Source organism: Caenorhabditis remanei, chromosome V, assembly GCF_010183535.1.
Source record: "Caenorhabditis remanei strain PX506 chromosome V, whole genome shotgun sequence".
Classification (NCBI taxonomy): Eukaryota; Metazoa; Nematoda; class Chromadorea; order Rhabditida; family Rhabditidae; genus Caenorhabditis; species Caenorhabditis remanei.
Genome location: NC_071332.1, coordinates 16,931,022 through 16,948,003, shown reverse-complemented (window position 1 = coordinate 16,948,003; position 16,982 = coordinate 16,931,022). Strand labels below are relative to the sequence as shown.

The 16,982-nt window shown below is 41.5% G+C and overlaps 4 protein-coding genes across 4 annotated transcripts; all 4 read right to left on the bottom strand.

Moving 5' to 3' along the window:
* Nucleotides 1-2,997: 2,997 nt before the first annotated feature.
* GCK72_020695 (uncharacterized protein) lies at nucleotides 2,998-3,483 on the bottom strand (the record flags this gene model as incomplete). The annotated part of the gene is made up of 3 exons (XM_003097796.2): nucleotides 2,998-3,161; nucleotides 3,215-3,354; nucleotides 3,407-3,483. The coding sequence occupies 3 exons, from the start codon at nucleotides 3,481-3,483 to the stop codon at nucleotides 2,998-3,000; spliced, it is 381 nt and encodes a 126-aa protein (XP_003097844.2).
* Nucleotides 3,484-4,699: 1,216 nt separating this feature from the next.
* GCK72_020694 (uncharacterized protein) lies at nucleotides 4,700-5,256 on the bottom strand (the record flags this gene model as incomplete). Its single annotated transcript, XM_053733747.1, has 2 exons — nucleotides 4,700-4,873; nucleotides 4,918-5,256. The coding sequence occupies 2 exons, from the start codon at nucleotides 5,254-5,256 to the stop codon at nucleotides 4,700-4,702; spliced, it is 513 nt and encodes a 170-aa protein (XP_053582660.1).
* Nucleotides 5,257-6,971: 1,715 nt separating this feature from the next.
* GCK72_020693 (uncharacterized protein) lies at nucleotides 6,972-12,205 on the bottom strand (the record flags this gene model as incomplete). Its single annotated transcript, XM_053733746.1, has 7 exons — nucleotides 6,972-7,087; nucleotides 7,144-7,315; nucleotides 7,693-8,471; nucleotides 8,530-9,811; nucleotides 9,871-10,859; nucleotides 10,915-11,386; nucleotides 12,068-12,205. 7 exons carry the CDS (start codon nucleotides 12,203-12,205, stop codon nucleotides 6,972-6,974), a joined length of 3,948 nt encoding a protein of 1,315 aa, XP_053582659.1.
* A 758-nt stretch (nucleotides 12,206-12,963) lies between these two features.
* GCK72_020692 (uncharacterized protein) lies at nucleotides 12,964-15,503 on the bottom strand (the record flags this gene model as incomplete). Its single annotated transcript, XM_003097881.2, has 4 exons — nucleotides 12,964-13,973; nucleotides 14,019-14,432; nucleotides 14,552-14,731; nucleotides 14,780-15,503. The coding sequence occupies 4 exons, from the start codon at nucleotides 15,501-15,503 to the stop codon at nucleotides 12,964-12,966; spliced, it is 2,328 nt and encodes a 775-aa protein (XP_003097929.2).
* Between the last annotated feature and the right edge of the window lie 1,479 nt (nucleotides 15,504-16,982).

Sequence of the window (16,982 nt, the reverse complement as noted above, 5' to 3'; positions counted from 1 at the left end):
TCTAGTTTTCGACTACTTTTTGAAGAAATTTCGTCTAAAATCATAGAAGAAATTATGAAAAACAAAATTCCGGAAGTTTTTTTCCCGTTTTAGCCAATTTTTTCAAATTTTGTACATTTTTCTCACTAACATTCAAATTCTTAATAACAGGCGGCGCGAGAGCTTGCTCGAGCTCTTCAAACTTGAAAAATGCCTGCAAAACCGAATCAAATGAGCACAATTTGGTGAGTGATTGATTAATAGCGCCGAAATTTAGCGTCTCCACGGGAAGACCGCGTTTTGAGAGTTGTTGGAAGATCTGGAATGATAGAATTTATCGATTTTTTGTGGGCGAGAAACGCGAAAAACCTTCTCCGGCACATTCCAAAACCCGATTTCAGTGAGTTTTGGATAATTTTCGAGCAAATTTCCCTTTTTTCGACTCCAAATCGCCTGGTAGAGGTTGAGAAGCACATCCATTTCCATGCGGGATCTAAATGTTTCGAAATTTGAAATACTTTTCCTAAAAAACAACTAACGGCTTATGAGGAACAGTGAATCCGAGATAAATCTTCTCCAAGTTAATAAATTCTTTCAAAAAATCGAATTCTGGAAATCTCGGACGTCCGATGATGTGAAAAGTTAAATCCAACGATTTCAGGTTTTCTTTATTCGGAATTTTGTGTAGAATCGAATGATTCGCATGGCTCCAAGTGAAATTTTGGAGATTCACAAGGGACGGAAGGACTTGGGATCGAAGTTGACAGGCGGCGAGTGATTTCATGTTTCCTAAATCCAAATTGGTAATCTCATCGAAACGGTCGCGAAATGTTCGAATCATTCGAGAAGGACGCATGAATACTGGAGAGATTGAGATCGAAGGACTGAAAAGTTCAAATTTTTTGAATTTTTTTTTTGAATTTTTTCAAAAAAATTCAATTTCACCTCTGAAAATTGGATAAAATATGCATAAGTTTCTTCTGAAGCATGAATGGAGCTCTTGGAAGGTACTGTTCATCGGATTCTGCTTGAAATCCTAGCGCCGATGCGTTGAGATTTTCTGAAATTTTTTCCAACATTTTTATATTTTTTCCCATTTTTCGTGGCTCTACCAATCTGAAACATGTTTCCAGTCTTCAGAAGCTTCTCCAGAAGACGTGCGAGCACTCGAATCTTGTCATGAAGCCTTTTCTTGTGCTCTTTATTTTCGAAATCGAAAAATTCCCAATGAAACGGGTTGGATTCGCTGAAAAATTGGCGAATATCTAGAGGAATCGCCGATTTTTTCGATAGATTTCGGATTTCTTTTTTTATTGTCTCTTGAGCTGCTTCATTTAACTCCCAAAGATTCAGAATAGTCCGTGAATTCGTGGAGAATGACACGATTCGCCGGAAAATATCGACGGGAAGTTCCTCCTCCATCTGCAAGAGATGTTGTTTGGTGTTTTAGTGAAATATATTGTCCTTATGTTTTTTTAAATGATTTATCAACAAAAAATGAAGAAAAATCTCGGAAAATATGCGAAAAATCGAAGAAAATCAACGAAATATGAGGTTTGGCGCCGGAAAATGAAATTCAGAAAAATAATTTCTGTGCATTCTGACGTGACGGTGTTTGCGGACAACGGAAAAAATTAATTTTTCTGGGAGTTTGAAAAAGAGTTTTCGTTCGGAAAAATGCTTTTTTTTAAAGAAAAATACGATTTTTGCGATAAAATTACTGAAATCAACTATTTTCTAATCTGAAAATTCGTTGCTATCTCTTCTTTTTGTGCTTTAGACCGCTCTTTTTGTGCTTTAGACCCGTTTAGCGCTGCTTAACAGCGCTAAACGGGATTTTTGTGTTTTTCCAGACGAATGAAATAGAATTCTGAAAATTACAGAAGCAGTACTTATTTTGTGTCGTCTTTACACAAACATATCGATGAAAATGTTATGAAAAACGCTGAAATCTCCTCGAAAACCGCTAAAATGACTGGCTAGCAGCGCTAAAATTGGATTTTTGTTGTTTTTCAGAACAGATTAAAGCAAAAGTATGGCAATTTCGAGAGCATTACTTGGAACTCTTCTACTTTGAAGTGCATATTCTTTGCAAAACACGGAACTTCCCTGAAAACAAAAATAACCTCAACTGGGATTTTAGCGCTGCTTAACAGCGTTAAATCGGTGATTGTGTGTTATTTCGAACGAGTCAAGCAGAATTCTAAAAAATTCCAGAATCAGAACTAATTCAAAATCGTGTCTAATTGAAATTTAATGCATTCACGAAGAAAAAGTGCGAATTAAAATGCCACATTTTGCATTTTAATGCTATTCACGAATGCACTTTAATGTGCATAAAAAACACTTTAATTCGAATTAATCTGCATTAAAAAGCGAATTAAAGTGCACATCGTGGCGAGATATCTTAATTAAAATGCATGCGCCTTTAATAAAATCCGTAAATCCACACAAATCTTAAAGGCGCATGCATTTTAATTAAGATATCTCGCAACGATGTGCACTTTAATTCGCTTTTTAATGCAGATTAATTCGAATTAAAGTGTTTTTTATGCACATTAAAGTGCATTCGTGAATAGCATTAAAATGCAAAATGTGGCATTTTAATTCGCACTTTTTCTTCGTGAATAGGTGCATAATAGAAAAGTCTTTCAAAAAACTCGGAAACTTTTCGAAAAAACAAAAAACATAACCTCATTTCCAATTTTAGCGTTGCTTAACAGCGCTAAAATCGGGTTTTTGGGTTTTTCAGAACGAATCAAGCCGAATTTTGAGAATTACAGACGCAGAACCAGTTCCAAATCGTTTCTAAACGAAGTTTTATAAAAAGTCTCTGTAAAAACACGAAGCCTTCCGAATTAAACAGAAATAACTTCAATTTCAATTTTAGCGCTGCTTAACATCGCTAAACAGCGCTTGTTAGCAGCGCTAAAACTTATTTCAGATTTATTCAGTTTTTCTATTAAAAAAAAATTTTGCCTGAAAATTTCAACTTTCTGTAAAATATATACAAAAACTTCATTCATCATCATCCTCTCCCCAGAAAAATTTGCCCAGAATTGCTAATAAAACAACAGCAACAGCTTGAATCGTGAATTTAGAAGTTAAAAATCTGGAAATTTCGGATTTCTCGTTCGGCTGGAATTCCTTATGCGTGTTTTCGAAGGTTTCCATGGATTTGTCTGGAAAAATACTTGTTTGAATTAAAATTTTAAAAAAAAACTCCAATTGCTACCTGGTTCCGGTCCGAATGCTTCGTAGAGATACTGTCCAAGCGATGCAATGAGGAAGATCAAAATTAGAACGATGGCGCCACCAAGAAGTACCTTGGCAAAGGTGCCTAACCGCTTCTTTTTCTGGGTTTTTTCAGGTTTGCTGGAATTTCAGATAAATTATAGTTTTTATTCAAACTGACTACTACACTCACTCTCTGGGCATAATATACAGCGTTTTTCCATTATCCTTTCCATCGGCCTCCACCACTACACTGTGATAGACCGGCATGTTTGATTTGAAGAAGGAATGAATGAGAAGAAGATAGAGGAAGTAGAAATGAAAGAGGTGGGAGGGACTACTAACTACTCAACTGATGTTTTTTTGTCAATTGGAAACAAAAACACCTTGCCGATGATCTTTGTTCAAGATATTGAATGTATCCGGTGCGACAATTTGTTGCTAAAAATAGAAAACCATGTCGCCGACGTCCCCCTCGCAACCCAAGTCTCTTCACTGCCCTTCGCTTCCTCTAGCGGCCGTGCTTCCGTGGCGCAATAGGCAGCGCGTTCGGCTGTTAACCGAAAGGTTGGTGGTTCGAGCCCACCCGGGAGCGAAAACTTTTTTGTTTCATTCTGTAATTTTCTAAAAATGTTTGAAAAAAGTTAATTTATTCAGTCATCCTCTTCCAGGAATACGTTCACAAATCTTATAAATTTCCGCACTTTTTTATGGTTATAAATAAGAAATATTGAAAGGGAAATGGTGAAAATGAGGAATATCCAGAGGCATCTGTAGACGATTACTGTAAACAAAATAAATTTTCCAAAACAATTTTTCCAGAATAATAAAGAAACTTACAACAACGACAGCACCGATAGGAGTATTTGACTGTTTTCAGACAGCAATTGTTGGATTTTTTCTTCGGTTTTTTCACCATCAAAAGTCGGTTTTCTTCGATATCATTTTTTGAGGCAGAGACATCCATTGCTATATTGTAAATCAAAAATCTACTGAAAACATTCTATATAAAGGGTTGATTTTCTGAGGAATTGTGTGAATCATAGGAATGGAAATAATTGAGTAATTATTGCTAATTGTCATGTCCTTAATTAGTGATAAGCAATATACAACATGTTTATGTTCAACATATTCATCATCAATTTTATAACGCAACCGAGATAATAGCAGCGACCGTATTGTTCTTAGTTATTAGGATGTTCGGACATTCTGAAACTCAGAAAGAAATTCTAAAAACCCAACATTGAAAGTTTTCAAATTGCTTGGTTTCAAAGTGTCTCGGTTTTGAAACTTCCGATTTTGAAATGTGCGTGTACAGTATTATGACTCATACGTCGACATATATGTATTTTGGAATGAGAGATTCCCCTTTTCCTCAGTTTTCTTTTTGAGTTTTCCATCAAGGGAACCCGGCACTAGCCATACTGTGAAACTGCAAAAAAACTGCAAATGACCAATGCTCAACATATTTATTCTCAACGTCAAGTTATCCAATGGCTGCTGTCAAAATACCCGCAACCATATTAACCATACACATGAAAAAATTGGCCCAGCAGATAACAATATCGCTTACATCGTCCCCAGTCATCTTCCGTTTTCCACTACTCGATTTCTCTCTACGAGCTCCTTGAATCAACCAACCAGTCGGGCTAGCGGGCCACTGAAAACCGAAATTTCTGGAAATTTTTCCTGATTTCGACTTACCTTAATCAAGGAGAAGATCACTGGAATCTGAGCTCTCGTGGATTTACTTATAAAGAATAGATCCAATTCCATGACATTTTCCTCCGTGAATTTGGCAGACATGAAGCGGTAATCTATTTGTTGGTAGGTCGAAATGAAGGTGTCAATATTTTGGTGGTCACTTGGATCCGTCTTAACCAATCGGATAATTCCAGCCTTGTCATTGTTGTTGGTTGCTCGGAAGAATTCGTCAATGTGACGAGCAGCTTCTATGGAGGCAGGGTAGGCGTCCGGTAAGAATCCTTTAGAAGCAAGAGAAGTTCCAAGTATGAGTGAAAAGAGAAGGGATAGGACACGCATTTTTGTGAAAAAAATGATAGGAACCAAGGGAAGATGGCGTGCTTTTATAGTATAGCGGGGGTCATAAAACGAATTATAGATGTGAGGACGTGGATGGGAAATGGGGGAGGGGTACTGTAGGAACTACAAGAACGATAAAGCCTGAGAGAAAAATGTATTTTTCTGGTCATTTTCTGAAAATAAATCTTTTGGAGTACTGTAGTTAGATCCAAAAAAAAACAGGATCTGGGGTACTGAAGCTGAATCCGGAAAATATAGGATCGGGGGTACTGTAGTTGGATTCAAAAGAAACTGGATCTGGCGTACTGTAGCAGGATCCTAAAAATATAGAATCAGGGGTACTGTAGCTGGATCCTAATAAATAGTATCTAGGGTACTGTAGCTGGATCCTGAAAACATGGGACCTGGGGTACTGAAGCAGGAGCCGAAATACATAGGATATGTGGTACTGTAGCTGGATCCTGAAAACATGGGACCTGGGGTACTGTAGCTGGATCCGAAATACATAGGATATGTGGTACTGTAGCTGGATCCTAAAACCTTCTGATCCTTCTTTCTGGTGTTTCCGAATTTCTCGAACCTTCTAAACCTGCCTTTCCTAACTTCCCGGTATGAAAGCCGTATTTTTCTGACTACCCGGAAATTCAACACCCACTGTTATTGTCTATCGTATAGTAAAAAGCAATTTCCTTTGTTTCAGATCTTTGCCAACTTAAATAGTATAAATATTCAGTCTCTCAGAACCAATTACCGTAAATACTGTATTATAACGGCATGCCGTTATATTTTTCAACTGCCTCCCAGAGAAATTTTGAGGTTTTAAAAACTCATTAAATTTAAACGAAAAACCTTTTTTGGGCATTTTTTTCGTTGATCAAGACGTTATCAATCACGCTGCTTCTAATCAGAAACAATAAAAAACACCGGGATATTCATATTCAAGAATTCTGAGTATTGATGGGGTGCCGTTATAATACAGGTGCCGTTCTATTACAGGTGCCGTTATAATACAGTATTTACGGTATATTATAATCATGGGTGTTCCCCCTCACCCTCCAAAACTTGGCTGCTTGAAAATCCGACCGTTACTCGTTGCAATATCCATTCTTGGAATTCTCGCGTCTCCATGCTTTGTCATTTTAAACCCGGATGGCTTCTTCACTTATCTATACTCTGCTATAAGCGTTATATTCAATGGATGTGTTCTGTATGGTGTAATGAAGAATAATCGATCTGTCCTTGACTTCATTCAGTTCTTTTTTTGGCTCTTTTTGATAATGATCTTTGTTTTACTCTCCTTTATTCCGATCTGCTTATCAAGTATGTTGGCGTCAGGGGTCTACAAGCTGCAACCAGAAATAAAAAATTCTACAAACGATCCAATTAAAGCTTATGAATTGGGTGCACTAGCTGGTTTCCTCGCACAATTTCTTCTATATCAGTCTGCTTTAAGTATGAGTTTTTTTTTGTTGAAAGAAAACAATTCTTTATTTTCAGCCCTCATTTTGGAACTGATCATGATCCGCCGCTATCTGAAATATGTGGATGCTACTAAGCATGAAATCTACATTCCGTTGTTGGAAAGTTCTAGATTTCACAATCGAAAATTTGGCTCCGTAGCTACTCAATGAATACTTTATATACATTATTGCACTTTTGAATTAAGAATTAATAAATTAGTTATTAAAGTGACATAAATTAAATTAATTATTCAATTACGGTCGTTTCGTCCTTGCGATAATCTGAAAAGAAATTGCGAACAACAAGAATGCTACTGATAATCCAGTAGAAGTTGTGGCCAGTTGGGTGTTCACACAGATTCTTACTTCTTCTGGAAATGAAAAACATTTAAATTTAAAAAAAAATCAGAAGGCTGTATTCAAATACCTGAAAAATCTGGCCGACACGTCTTCGATAAACAAATCGACGTCCTCACTGACTGAGTGGACGTGGAAACTTCAGAAGACGTCACTGAAGCACGTCGGTGTTTGATGAAGGAAGAAGCGTCGGATAAGATAGAGTTGGGAGGTGATGTTACGACATCCGCGCAAAATGGGGGCTGAAAATCCGAGGTTTGAAAAAAACCATACTTGAAAACTGGACCGGCGCGTAACTCACTTCAAACTCAATATTATAAATTGAAAAATATACCAAAATGTAGATTTCGGCGAGTTCTATCTAAATAATATAATATCGGTCGGATGGCTATTTGTTCATGTGCCGCGGGAGGGCTTGAATGGTTTTTTTGACAATTTTAGCGTTTTTGCCTCTCTCACCGGCCCGCGGCACATAAACGACTGGCCATCCGGCCCGTAGTAGGTCACAGACATAGAACTTGTCGAGATCTACATTTTGGTATACTTTTCAGCCCATAACATTGAGTTTTAAGCGAATTACGCGCTTTGAAGTATGGAAAAACCCTCCGTTGAGACTTACCGATGGAATATCCTCACAGCTCGTTGTGTTAGTGACTGACGATTTGATATTCGAGCATATGAAAATGTCACATTTAATCTGCAGCGATGACATATCTGGTACCTTGAAAGCCCACATGTGAGCTGACGCCGTGTCGTGATAAGTGTCATAGTGAGGGTGGTCTATGATCTGAAGATCAGCGGAGCAACCTTGCTCATCAATCAGCGTGTGATCAATCTTTCCAACTGCATCCACCACTTTACAGTTCCGAATGTGCATTCCATAGGCGTCAGACTCCGGAACCATACTCCATTTGAGAGCTAATGGCATACCGATGTCGGCTGCACTGACCTCGGCACCTAGCTTATGGTGTCCCTCGTCAACCACAATTTGCATTTGGACACTTGGCATGGAAGCCTTCTGTTCTAGTTTGGATGGGACAAGACGCAACTCCTCCAACGCCTCCTCTATTCTCTTTGGTAGCACTTGCTTATTATAATTCACTTTCTGGTGTACACACTGAGCCATGAACGATTGAAGAGTGTTAGTTCCGTTTCCTTGGTCGATGATGAGCACCACCTGCATGTGGTATTGAGCACGACTGTCCACTTGTTCTCCAACATTTTTGACGCCACACGTGGAGAATGGAAGGAAAAGTTTTGGCTTGGCATCCTCGGTGAACGTTTTTTGGCACTCTGGAATCCTCTTCCGATCGTTTGCAAAAACCTCTCCTGACAATGGCAGGATTGTTTTGACCTCGAAACTGATACCATCTTCCAGACACAAAATTCTCGGCTTTCCTGGGAAAAAAAGAAAATTAGTATGGATATACACCGACAGATATACAGACACACTTACCAATAAGACGATTGGGAACTCTTGGTGCTCCTTCTGGAGGGGCATACGGGTTTCCACGTGGCGGATTGGTGTTCGGAAGGATTCCTGGGGAGGAGGCTTCACTCGGCGGAAAGCTGGCGGTGACGACTTGTGGAGTTTGTGGAGTTGGAGGCGTTGGCGACGACGTTGCGAATTCAGATGGTCTGAAGCGATCCGTGGAGGTAACAGTTTCAAATTGGTCTGGGGTAGTAGAGAATATTCCAGAAGACGGCGTGGTGGACTCCGAGGATCTCCCAGAAGAAGGAGTGAAGCGATTAGTAGAGACTTCTGGAGTCGTTGGTCCAGAAGTCGGAGGTGTTGAATCCGAGGGCGTGAATCTCTCCGTTGATAAAGTTGGGAACTCAGATGGGATTGATGCCGTCGAGTACTCAGATTCAGGGGTCGTTGTTGAAGAAGATTCGATCGTCGTGTAAATCCATCCGCCAGTAGTAGTTGGAGCCGGCGGTGAGGAAGACGTGGAGAACGCTCCAGAAGACGGTGGTTCAGAATTTGACGAAGACGGTGTACTTGTGGAATACGACTCCCCGGAATCCGTTCTCTCCCGATCCGTGTAGACTTCTGTGATAAATCCATTCGTAGTTGGATTAGACACTGAAGTAGTCGATCCAGGTTGGAAGTTCCCTCCGACCGGCGGTGTCGCTCTAGACGGGAATTCTGGCTGTCTGGTGATTGAAGCGGGCGTCTGCGTCTCTCCTGTCTCTCTCGGTGTCGTTGGATTCTGTGTTGATGCCGACGTCTCCGGATGAAGTGGCACGTAAGTTGGTGGGTTCTTGTCACGTGGCGTGGAAGCTGTCATATGGACTATCGCGGGCGGCACATATTCTGGAGTGTCTTCCTCGGTCGTCGTGGATTCGACTGGTCGCGGGGTGGTAGTGGTTGTGGGAGCGACGAAGCGAGTGGCAATGGTTTGAGCGGTCGGGTGAATCGTGTCAGCCGTAGTCTCATGATAGTCCTCATCTGGTGGGAATGTACTTGGCGGCGGGAAGTTGTGAACTGGAATCAAGGCTCTTGGTGGGGTCGCGGGTCCTCCGAATGGTGGGAACGGTTGCTTGCCAGGTGGTACTGTATACGGGGTGGCGTATTCTTCTTCAGGGTGTGGAGGCGGTGGAGGTGGGATGTACGGGTTGACAGGTGGTGGAGCAGGTTTGTAGCCGGCTCGAGAAGCGTCATCTTTTGCGGCGTTGCTAATGACTAGCGTGGGCCCAGAACCCTCATTGTCACGGTCTGGTTTGTAGAGCGAGATCTGGAATAGGAAATTTAACAAGTATTTTGAATTTATAATCCCTGAAAATGAAGACCTACCTTATCCGTGTCCACACCTCTACAAGGCGGCGTCACACAACCTCCTTTTCCTTTCGGCTTCTTAAAGTTCACATTGATGTGACTTGTGAAATCTTCTGGCTGGTGTCCTGGCGGCTGGTAGGCTTGGGAACTGACTGGTCGCGGGAAGAAGTTCTTCATCATCTCATCCTCCTCTTCTTGTGGTGTTGGCGTTGCGGTTTCTGAAGAAGACGTTTCACGCTCACGGTCGTCGTCTTCGGATTCAGATGAATCTGGGGATTTTGTGGATTGCGTACTCTGCGACCCTGGCGAGCCAGGAATCTGAGTGTGCTCCGAGGATTCTGGAGTCTCGGTGACCTTACTGATATCCTCTGGCGGCGTCTCGTCCTCCTCATCAGATCCCAGATAGATTGGTGGGACGGTCTTACCACCGATGGTTTCGCCGAATGGGTTGGTGGTCATCTCGAATAGAGTGGTTTCTTTGTCACGAGAGTCCTGGGGTCTCGACGGTGTGGCAGGGATTCCACCAGTTCTGGTAGATGGGGTGTTGCCAGAGTTTCCAGAATTTGGTCTCGTTGGAATCGGTGTCGCTTTTGTGGGTTTAGTTTTCTCAGAGTTTCTGCCGTTGCTTCCAGGTTCGTTATCTCTAGTCTCATCTGCATCCAACGGAAGTCTTGTCTTAACCGTAGTCCCTCCTCCACCACTTGGCTCTTGTGGTCCCGGACGGATTGTTGGGTTGACAGTCTTCCCGGTGGAAGTGGATGGTCCTCCTCCAGAAGCGGTCGGGATGTTGCTAGAAGAATAGTTTTGTCCAGTGGAGCGTGATTGCTCATAGGGGTTTGTGGTGTCTTCTGTGGATGGATAGGATGTTGGAGCAGAGGGGTAGGTGCCAGAATCAGAAGGTGTGGACGATGGGGATACTTCCGTCTGTCGTCCGCCGTATGGATTTGGAGGCTCGTATGGGATAGTGGAGGTGACTGGGTTGACAGCAGGACTATGAGCCAGGGTGCCTGAAAAAATATGAAAGAAGTTCATTTGAAGTCGTACATATGAATAAAAATGCACCTGTATAGGTCTCCGGATAGGCTGATGGTTTCATTGGCTCCTCTGTTGTCACTGTTGGCCCGTACAATCCATAACTACCTGTGGATACTGAGACTAATGGCCCAACTGGTCCAGGCCCAACTGGCGCCGGCCCCGGATAATACGGATAAGGCCCAGTACTCTGTCCAGGCGTGTCAGGAATCCAAATCATCTGCACTGGATACTGCTGCCAATTCGGTGGTAATGGAGGTAATCCATTCGGGAATTGGCCCTTGTTCGGCGCCTTCTCATAGTAACTGGTTTGCGGACTGCCGGCTTTCGGTTGAGGGCCAACCCAAGCGAATGGTCGGAAACTTCCTCCAGACGTGATTTGATGCGGTGGCACTTGTTGGTATTTCTGGTGGATCGGTGGAGACGGGAGACGCTGGCGAGGGGAGCGGTAGTCTGGAATGGAGACTTGCTCCGGACGGGTGTAGTAGTTGGGTTGAGCGCGCTGGAAACGACTGTTTCGGGAGATATGAGAGGTATAGTAAGTCATTGGAAAGCTGGAAACTGTATAATTTTGCCTATTTAAACTGTTTTTGCATTTACAGTACCGTGCAGTAAGTTATACAGTTTTGCTTTATTCAATTGAAAATGACCAACTTTGAAAGGCTATTACGGTGTCACTCATTGTCCAACAAAATAAAAAATGTATAAACCGTACAAAACAAAGGTAGACCTTTATTTTTGTAGTTGACAACTTTTTTGTACGGACACTCCCTAGAGAGTTATGGTCATGTTATGGGACAGCTCAAAAATCACTATATTTTGCACTGAAATGGGACGATTTGGGGGAGGATTACTTTGTCAATTTGTAACTTGCTAGGGAGTGTCCGTGCAAAAAAGTTGTCAACTACAAAAATGAAGCTCTACCTTTGTTCTGTATGGTTTATACATAATTTACTTTGTGGGACAATCAGTGATACCGTAACACCCTCTCAAAGTTGGTAGTTTTAGACTGAAAAAAGCCAAATTGTATATCTTACTGCACGATACCGTAAAAAGTAAACGTTCAAAAAAATTTCTGCTGGTTGAGTTTTAAAGTTATGGAAATACACCTATTTTCTTAGCATTTTTTTTAAGATATACACCCATAATTAATAGTTATTCGAAAACAAAAATAAAAACTCACTTTTGCCACGTTCGAATGTCCTTTCAACTCGTCCACATTGGCATTTGGATTCGGTTCAGATACTGGTGTCTTCCACACAGGTTTTACAGCAAGACATGGCCCAAAAAGGACTAAAAATAATGGAAAAACGGGCCTCATTAAGCCCAATCCGAGAAAAAAGTCCTCAGATTCCCTAAAGAAGGGAAAAGGAAAACAAAAGGAGTGAGAACTTAAGGAGAGGGGGGAAAGGGAGGAAGAACAATGAATAAGGAGGGAAAAACGGAGAAATGAATGGACATTCCAACATTATTAGATCGATTTAAGCGATATCGTCTGGTTATGATCGGCGGAAATTGAGAAATCCTTTGGGAGACGCTTTTTCGGGAAAATCGGGAATAATGAGGAGAAAGTGGTGGTCATCGATGTGTTGAAATTAGAATGTGTTTCCGGTTTTAAAAAAGAAACAAATTTTAAGGAAAAATTCAGAAAGGATGAAAGACAAAAAAGAAAAAAATTGGAAATGTTTGTTTACTGACTTTCTTCTCCACTGCGTAAACATGTTGAAGGTTCCCTCTTTTCATCTAACCCCTCTCCTTCCTCGGCGACCGGGGCCTCCTTAGCTCAGTTGGTAGAGCGTGAGACTTTTAATCTTAAGGTCAGGGGTTCGAGTCCCCTAGGTGGCTTGATTTTTTTTTGTATTTTTATAATATTCAGCATGTGATGTTTTGAAGTTAAAGAAATCATTTAGTGGATTTGCATGGATGGATTGTGATATTTGGTTCATCTCTCAGAATTGTTAGAGTGATAATGCATCCGTTGCAGAAATGTATAATTTAATAAAGAGACACGTTTTATTTCCATTCCAATCTACACAATTTGTTGTCTTACATAATTGCTTCTAATTATCAATTAAAAAATTAGAAAAAAAGTCTCAAGTCAAGATCCGGAATCGACGAGCACGCCACTTGACTGCTGTTCAGATCGAACATATCGGTATTGATTGACGTTATGATATCCGTATTTTCACAGAAAATTTTGGCAAGTTTCACTCGTCGAATAGCATCGATTTGGTCTGGTGTGAAAGCGGCAGTGTTCGTGACCTGGTTCTCATAGTAGAATCTATCTCCGGTCTTGAGAGCTCTGAATTGCTCGGCAATGATCCATGAGGCAGTTGGACCCAATTGTCCTCCGGCAAGTGGGGTCTCCATGACAAGTCCTGAGTACAAATCAACATCAGCAGGGTCTGCGTAGACAGTCTTCAAAGCTGCCAAGTTAGCTGCAGAGAAAGTGGAAGACATATCATTCCAGGTGTTCACTGCTGGAAGTCCAACCAAGCTACGGTATTTGACGTATGGCATGAGTCCAACGTCTCTTCCTCTCATGATGTTCACAGCGATCAAGTCGACTCCAGACGCATTCTTCCCGCGGATTTCGAAAAGTTGGTTACGGATTGGGAAGGAGAAATAGCGGTCGACAGTCATGGCGGCGGTCTTGATGAGCCCCATCAACATGGTCTCCCATCCTCCGAGACTCTTTTGGTAGACTTGATCGGAATAGAAGATGTTGTATCCGAGGTCATAGGCTCCGATGGTCTTGTTCGCAGCGTCTTGTCTAGCAAAGTCTTGTCTGGATTGACTGTGTCCGAATCGGAAAGCGGCGGCTGCAAACTCTCCACTCAAGGCGGCATCCATACCGGCATCGTATCCTCTAAACGCTCCGGCACCTGGCTTCATAGTCTTCAGGTTGAAATCAGTGAGATACTTGTCGGTGAGAAGTTTTGGAAGGTACTCGTTATAGACAATGTGTTGCCATTGTCCGATCATAATCTTTCTGACAAATTGATAGATTTGCTCGTCGTTCCATGATGGTTGTGCGGTTTTCACCTTGGCGGCAAGGCGGTTGTGCTCCTTGATGAAGATGACGTGGACTGAAAAATTGGTTTTAAGGTTGGGCTATTCGAAAGAAGTCTTACGTGGCAAGAGTCCAGGGTGAAGGCAATTTCTGAAGTCTCCTGCGGTGAAGCAGTAGTAAGGATTTTTGGATTGACAGTTGGTGTCATTTGGAGCTTGTGGTGGGAGAACATATCCACTTGCGGTGTTCGTCTTCAAAAGTCCATTGCTAAAACTTCTGACAGTACGAGCTTCACAATCGGATGAGCCGTATACTGAAGACATATCGAGATAGTGAGAGTTCTGATCGATTTGTGTGCGGACACCGAATCCGGACTGTCCGTTGAGAGCACGTGTGAGACGGATACATCTGGCTTCTGAGCTAGACACTGGCTTGAAGTACTTATCATCGGCTGGTGCTGGGATTGGAGCGCAGTTGGTGGAGACAGTGGTTGGGGAAGAGCAGGAAGTGCAGTTCAAACTGGATCCGTCCTTGGCTGGAACGTTTTTTCATAAAATGGATAAGGTAGGAGATATGAGTTTATTTGAAAATTTAAGAGCCTAGTAATCCGCCAATTTCAAATAGCATAACCTAGAAGTTTCCAGAATGTCTCACCGGTAGAAGATGGCATAAAAATGATATCGTGAGCAATGAACTGTCCGATTTGCATATGAAGATGATTTACGGATGGCGAGAAGTTTGGTGTCGATCCCTCGTCATGAAGTTTGTTGGAGATCAAACGAGTGGATGGGAGAGCCGCGCCAGTGACAGATTTGCTTCGGATTGTTCCAAGACCTCAAGAACAAAAAGAGCACATAAATTTCAAAGTGCGTGACAACTCACCATCAGTGTAGCTAGTAGTACCCAACAATCTTCTAATTGATGTCACCGAGTTGGCTTGCGTTGGCTTTCCTCTGTTGTTACAGTAACCAGTGATGGATCGGATACGGTCGTGGACTGGATCGGAGCAACTTTTCGGTGGTCCTTGGCAGGTTTGGTTGCTGGTGGGGTTGGAGTACTCAGTGCTTCCGGGTCCTCCAGAAGTGTTCTCTCCGGAGTTTCTCTTCTTTCTTCCGTCTTGTTCTTGGCTCCTTCCTCCGGATCCACCACGTCCACCTCCCCCACGTCCACCTCCTCCTTGTCTCTTTCCTCTTGACTGTCTCTTCTGACGGAGTCCGGCTACAAAGCTGTCGGCGGATTCCTCAGTACCTTCCTCCTCATCTGAATCCACACTTCTCTTCTTCCTTGCCACGGTCTCTCCGGCGTTGAGCTCCTCTAGCACCTGATTAGCGGCTGGTAAAATTCCAACTCCATACTTTTGGACCAACAGCTGCGTGGCAACTTCCAACACGTCTCCGGTGAACTGAAGTTTCTTGGATTCTTCATTAGCGATTTGAGAGGAAACGATTTCTCCGTCGGCAACGGATGGTTCAGAGGAAAACGCAGAGTCCACACTGTTCAACGCCTCGAAAAGAGCTTCTTGCACAATTTGTCGGGTGGTATCATTGATTTGTCCGAGGACTGAAGAAGAAATACAAGCGAAAAAGAATATAGAGAGAGTTCGCATTGAGGAATATAACTGATACAAGAGGGAAAAGTATGAAGATCAGCGTAACTCGACACGCATTTATACAGACTGACACCGCAAAAGGGGAGGTCTTGACATCAGTGTCCATGTTGTTGGCACAGCTGTAACTTGTGCTATTGAGCAACCCCCACGCCATATTTGGAATGGAGGGGGGATTAGATTAAATGGTTTGAGTCATTTTGGTAGGAGGTGGAAAAAGTTTGGAATTTTTGAAAAATGTGTAGGTGGGTTAGATTGTAGCCCCGATTTCAGATGACACGAGGGAGTGGGCGAATCGTATTGAAGTCAGGAAATAATTCATATATTTATGTTATTATGTGTAATAAAACTGTTTGTATGCAGTTTTTGAAAGGTACATATGTTCGTTTTATAGCCAACAAATATGGGAAATTGATAAGAATTGGGAATAAACAGTTTTTGAATGAAAAATAGATTAAAAAATTAATTTTTCTAAAATTGCAATTTTTAATGATAGTTTGTAGAAGAACTCAAGAGGCATCTTTTGGTACATCTTTTGACTAATTTGGAGCTATTTTTGAGGAGAAATGAAAATTTTCCCGAGAGCACTTTTTTGACTTCTGAAGGTCCAGCACGATGCTCAGGGTTTAAGCACACAATTTTTTTCAAAAAACTGATTTTCTTGTTTTTGGATATTTCAGCTACCTGTCAGAAAAAGGTTTATGCAAAACGGACACGATTCAGAAGAGTTACACATGAAAGTACGAAAGGGTGCTCACTTAAGCTGGCTACTGTATGTAACACAGAAAAAACAGCAATAAATTATTTTGTCTGAACTGTTGAAGAATTTGTTTTTCTTTAATTGAAATTTTTAGATCTCAATAACCGTACGTACCAAAAATTGTATTTTTTGGATTTCTCAATTTCAGAGCTCCATTATTGTATTTGATCATTTCTTTGTAGCAGTCTTACAGAAACATGTAGTTGCTCACTGGAAATTTTCAGTAGTCTTTTCTACTTTTTTATAACTGTATATCTTCAGGTAGATTCCGTTCAAAAAACGTGTCAAGAGTAAATATCAAGCATACAATAATTTGGGAACAAGTTTCGAAAATCTGGAACTTTTTCAGTTTTCAGTATTTTTTCGCTAATTTTAAGCTAAAAATAGGGCAAATCCGTGTATATAGTGTTTTCGCGTTAAAACCCAATTTGGAGCGATATTGTTTTTTTGAGAGAGTTTTCAGTCAAACCAAAACCAGGACGTTTCAAAGCCTATTTGAATTTTTTTTTGAGTTTCTTGATGTCCCATAAATCTTACCCTTTTCCTAAATTCCCTAAAAGTTTATACTAGTCTTTCAAATATCAAAATCTCAGAATCTTAAACCTTCCTCATTTTAATTATACCCCTTCCCCTGCACTTTTCTCTTCTCAAAGCCCAAAATCCTTCCATCCTCTCACACGCCTCACATGTTTCGTCACCAGTATATAATCCCTATATTC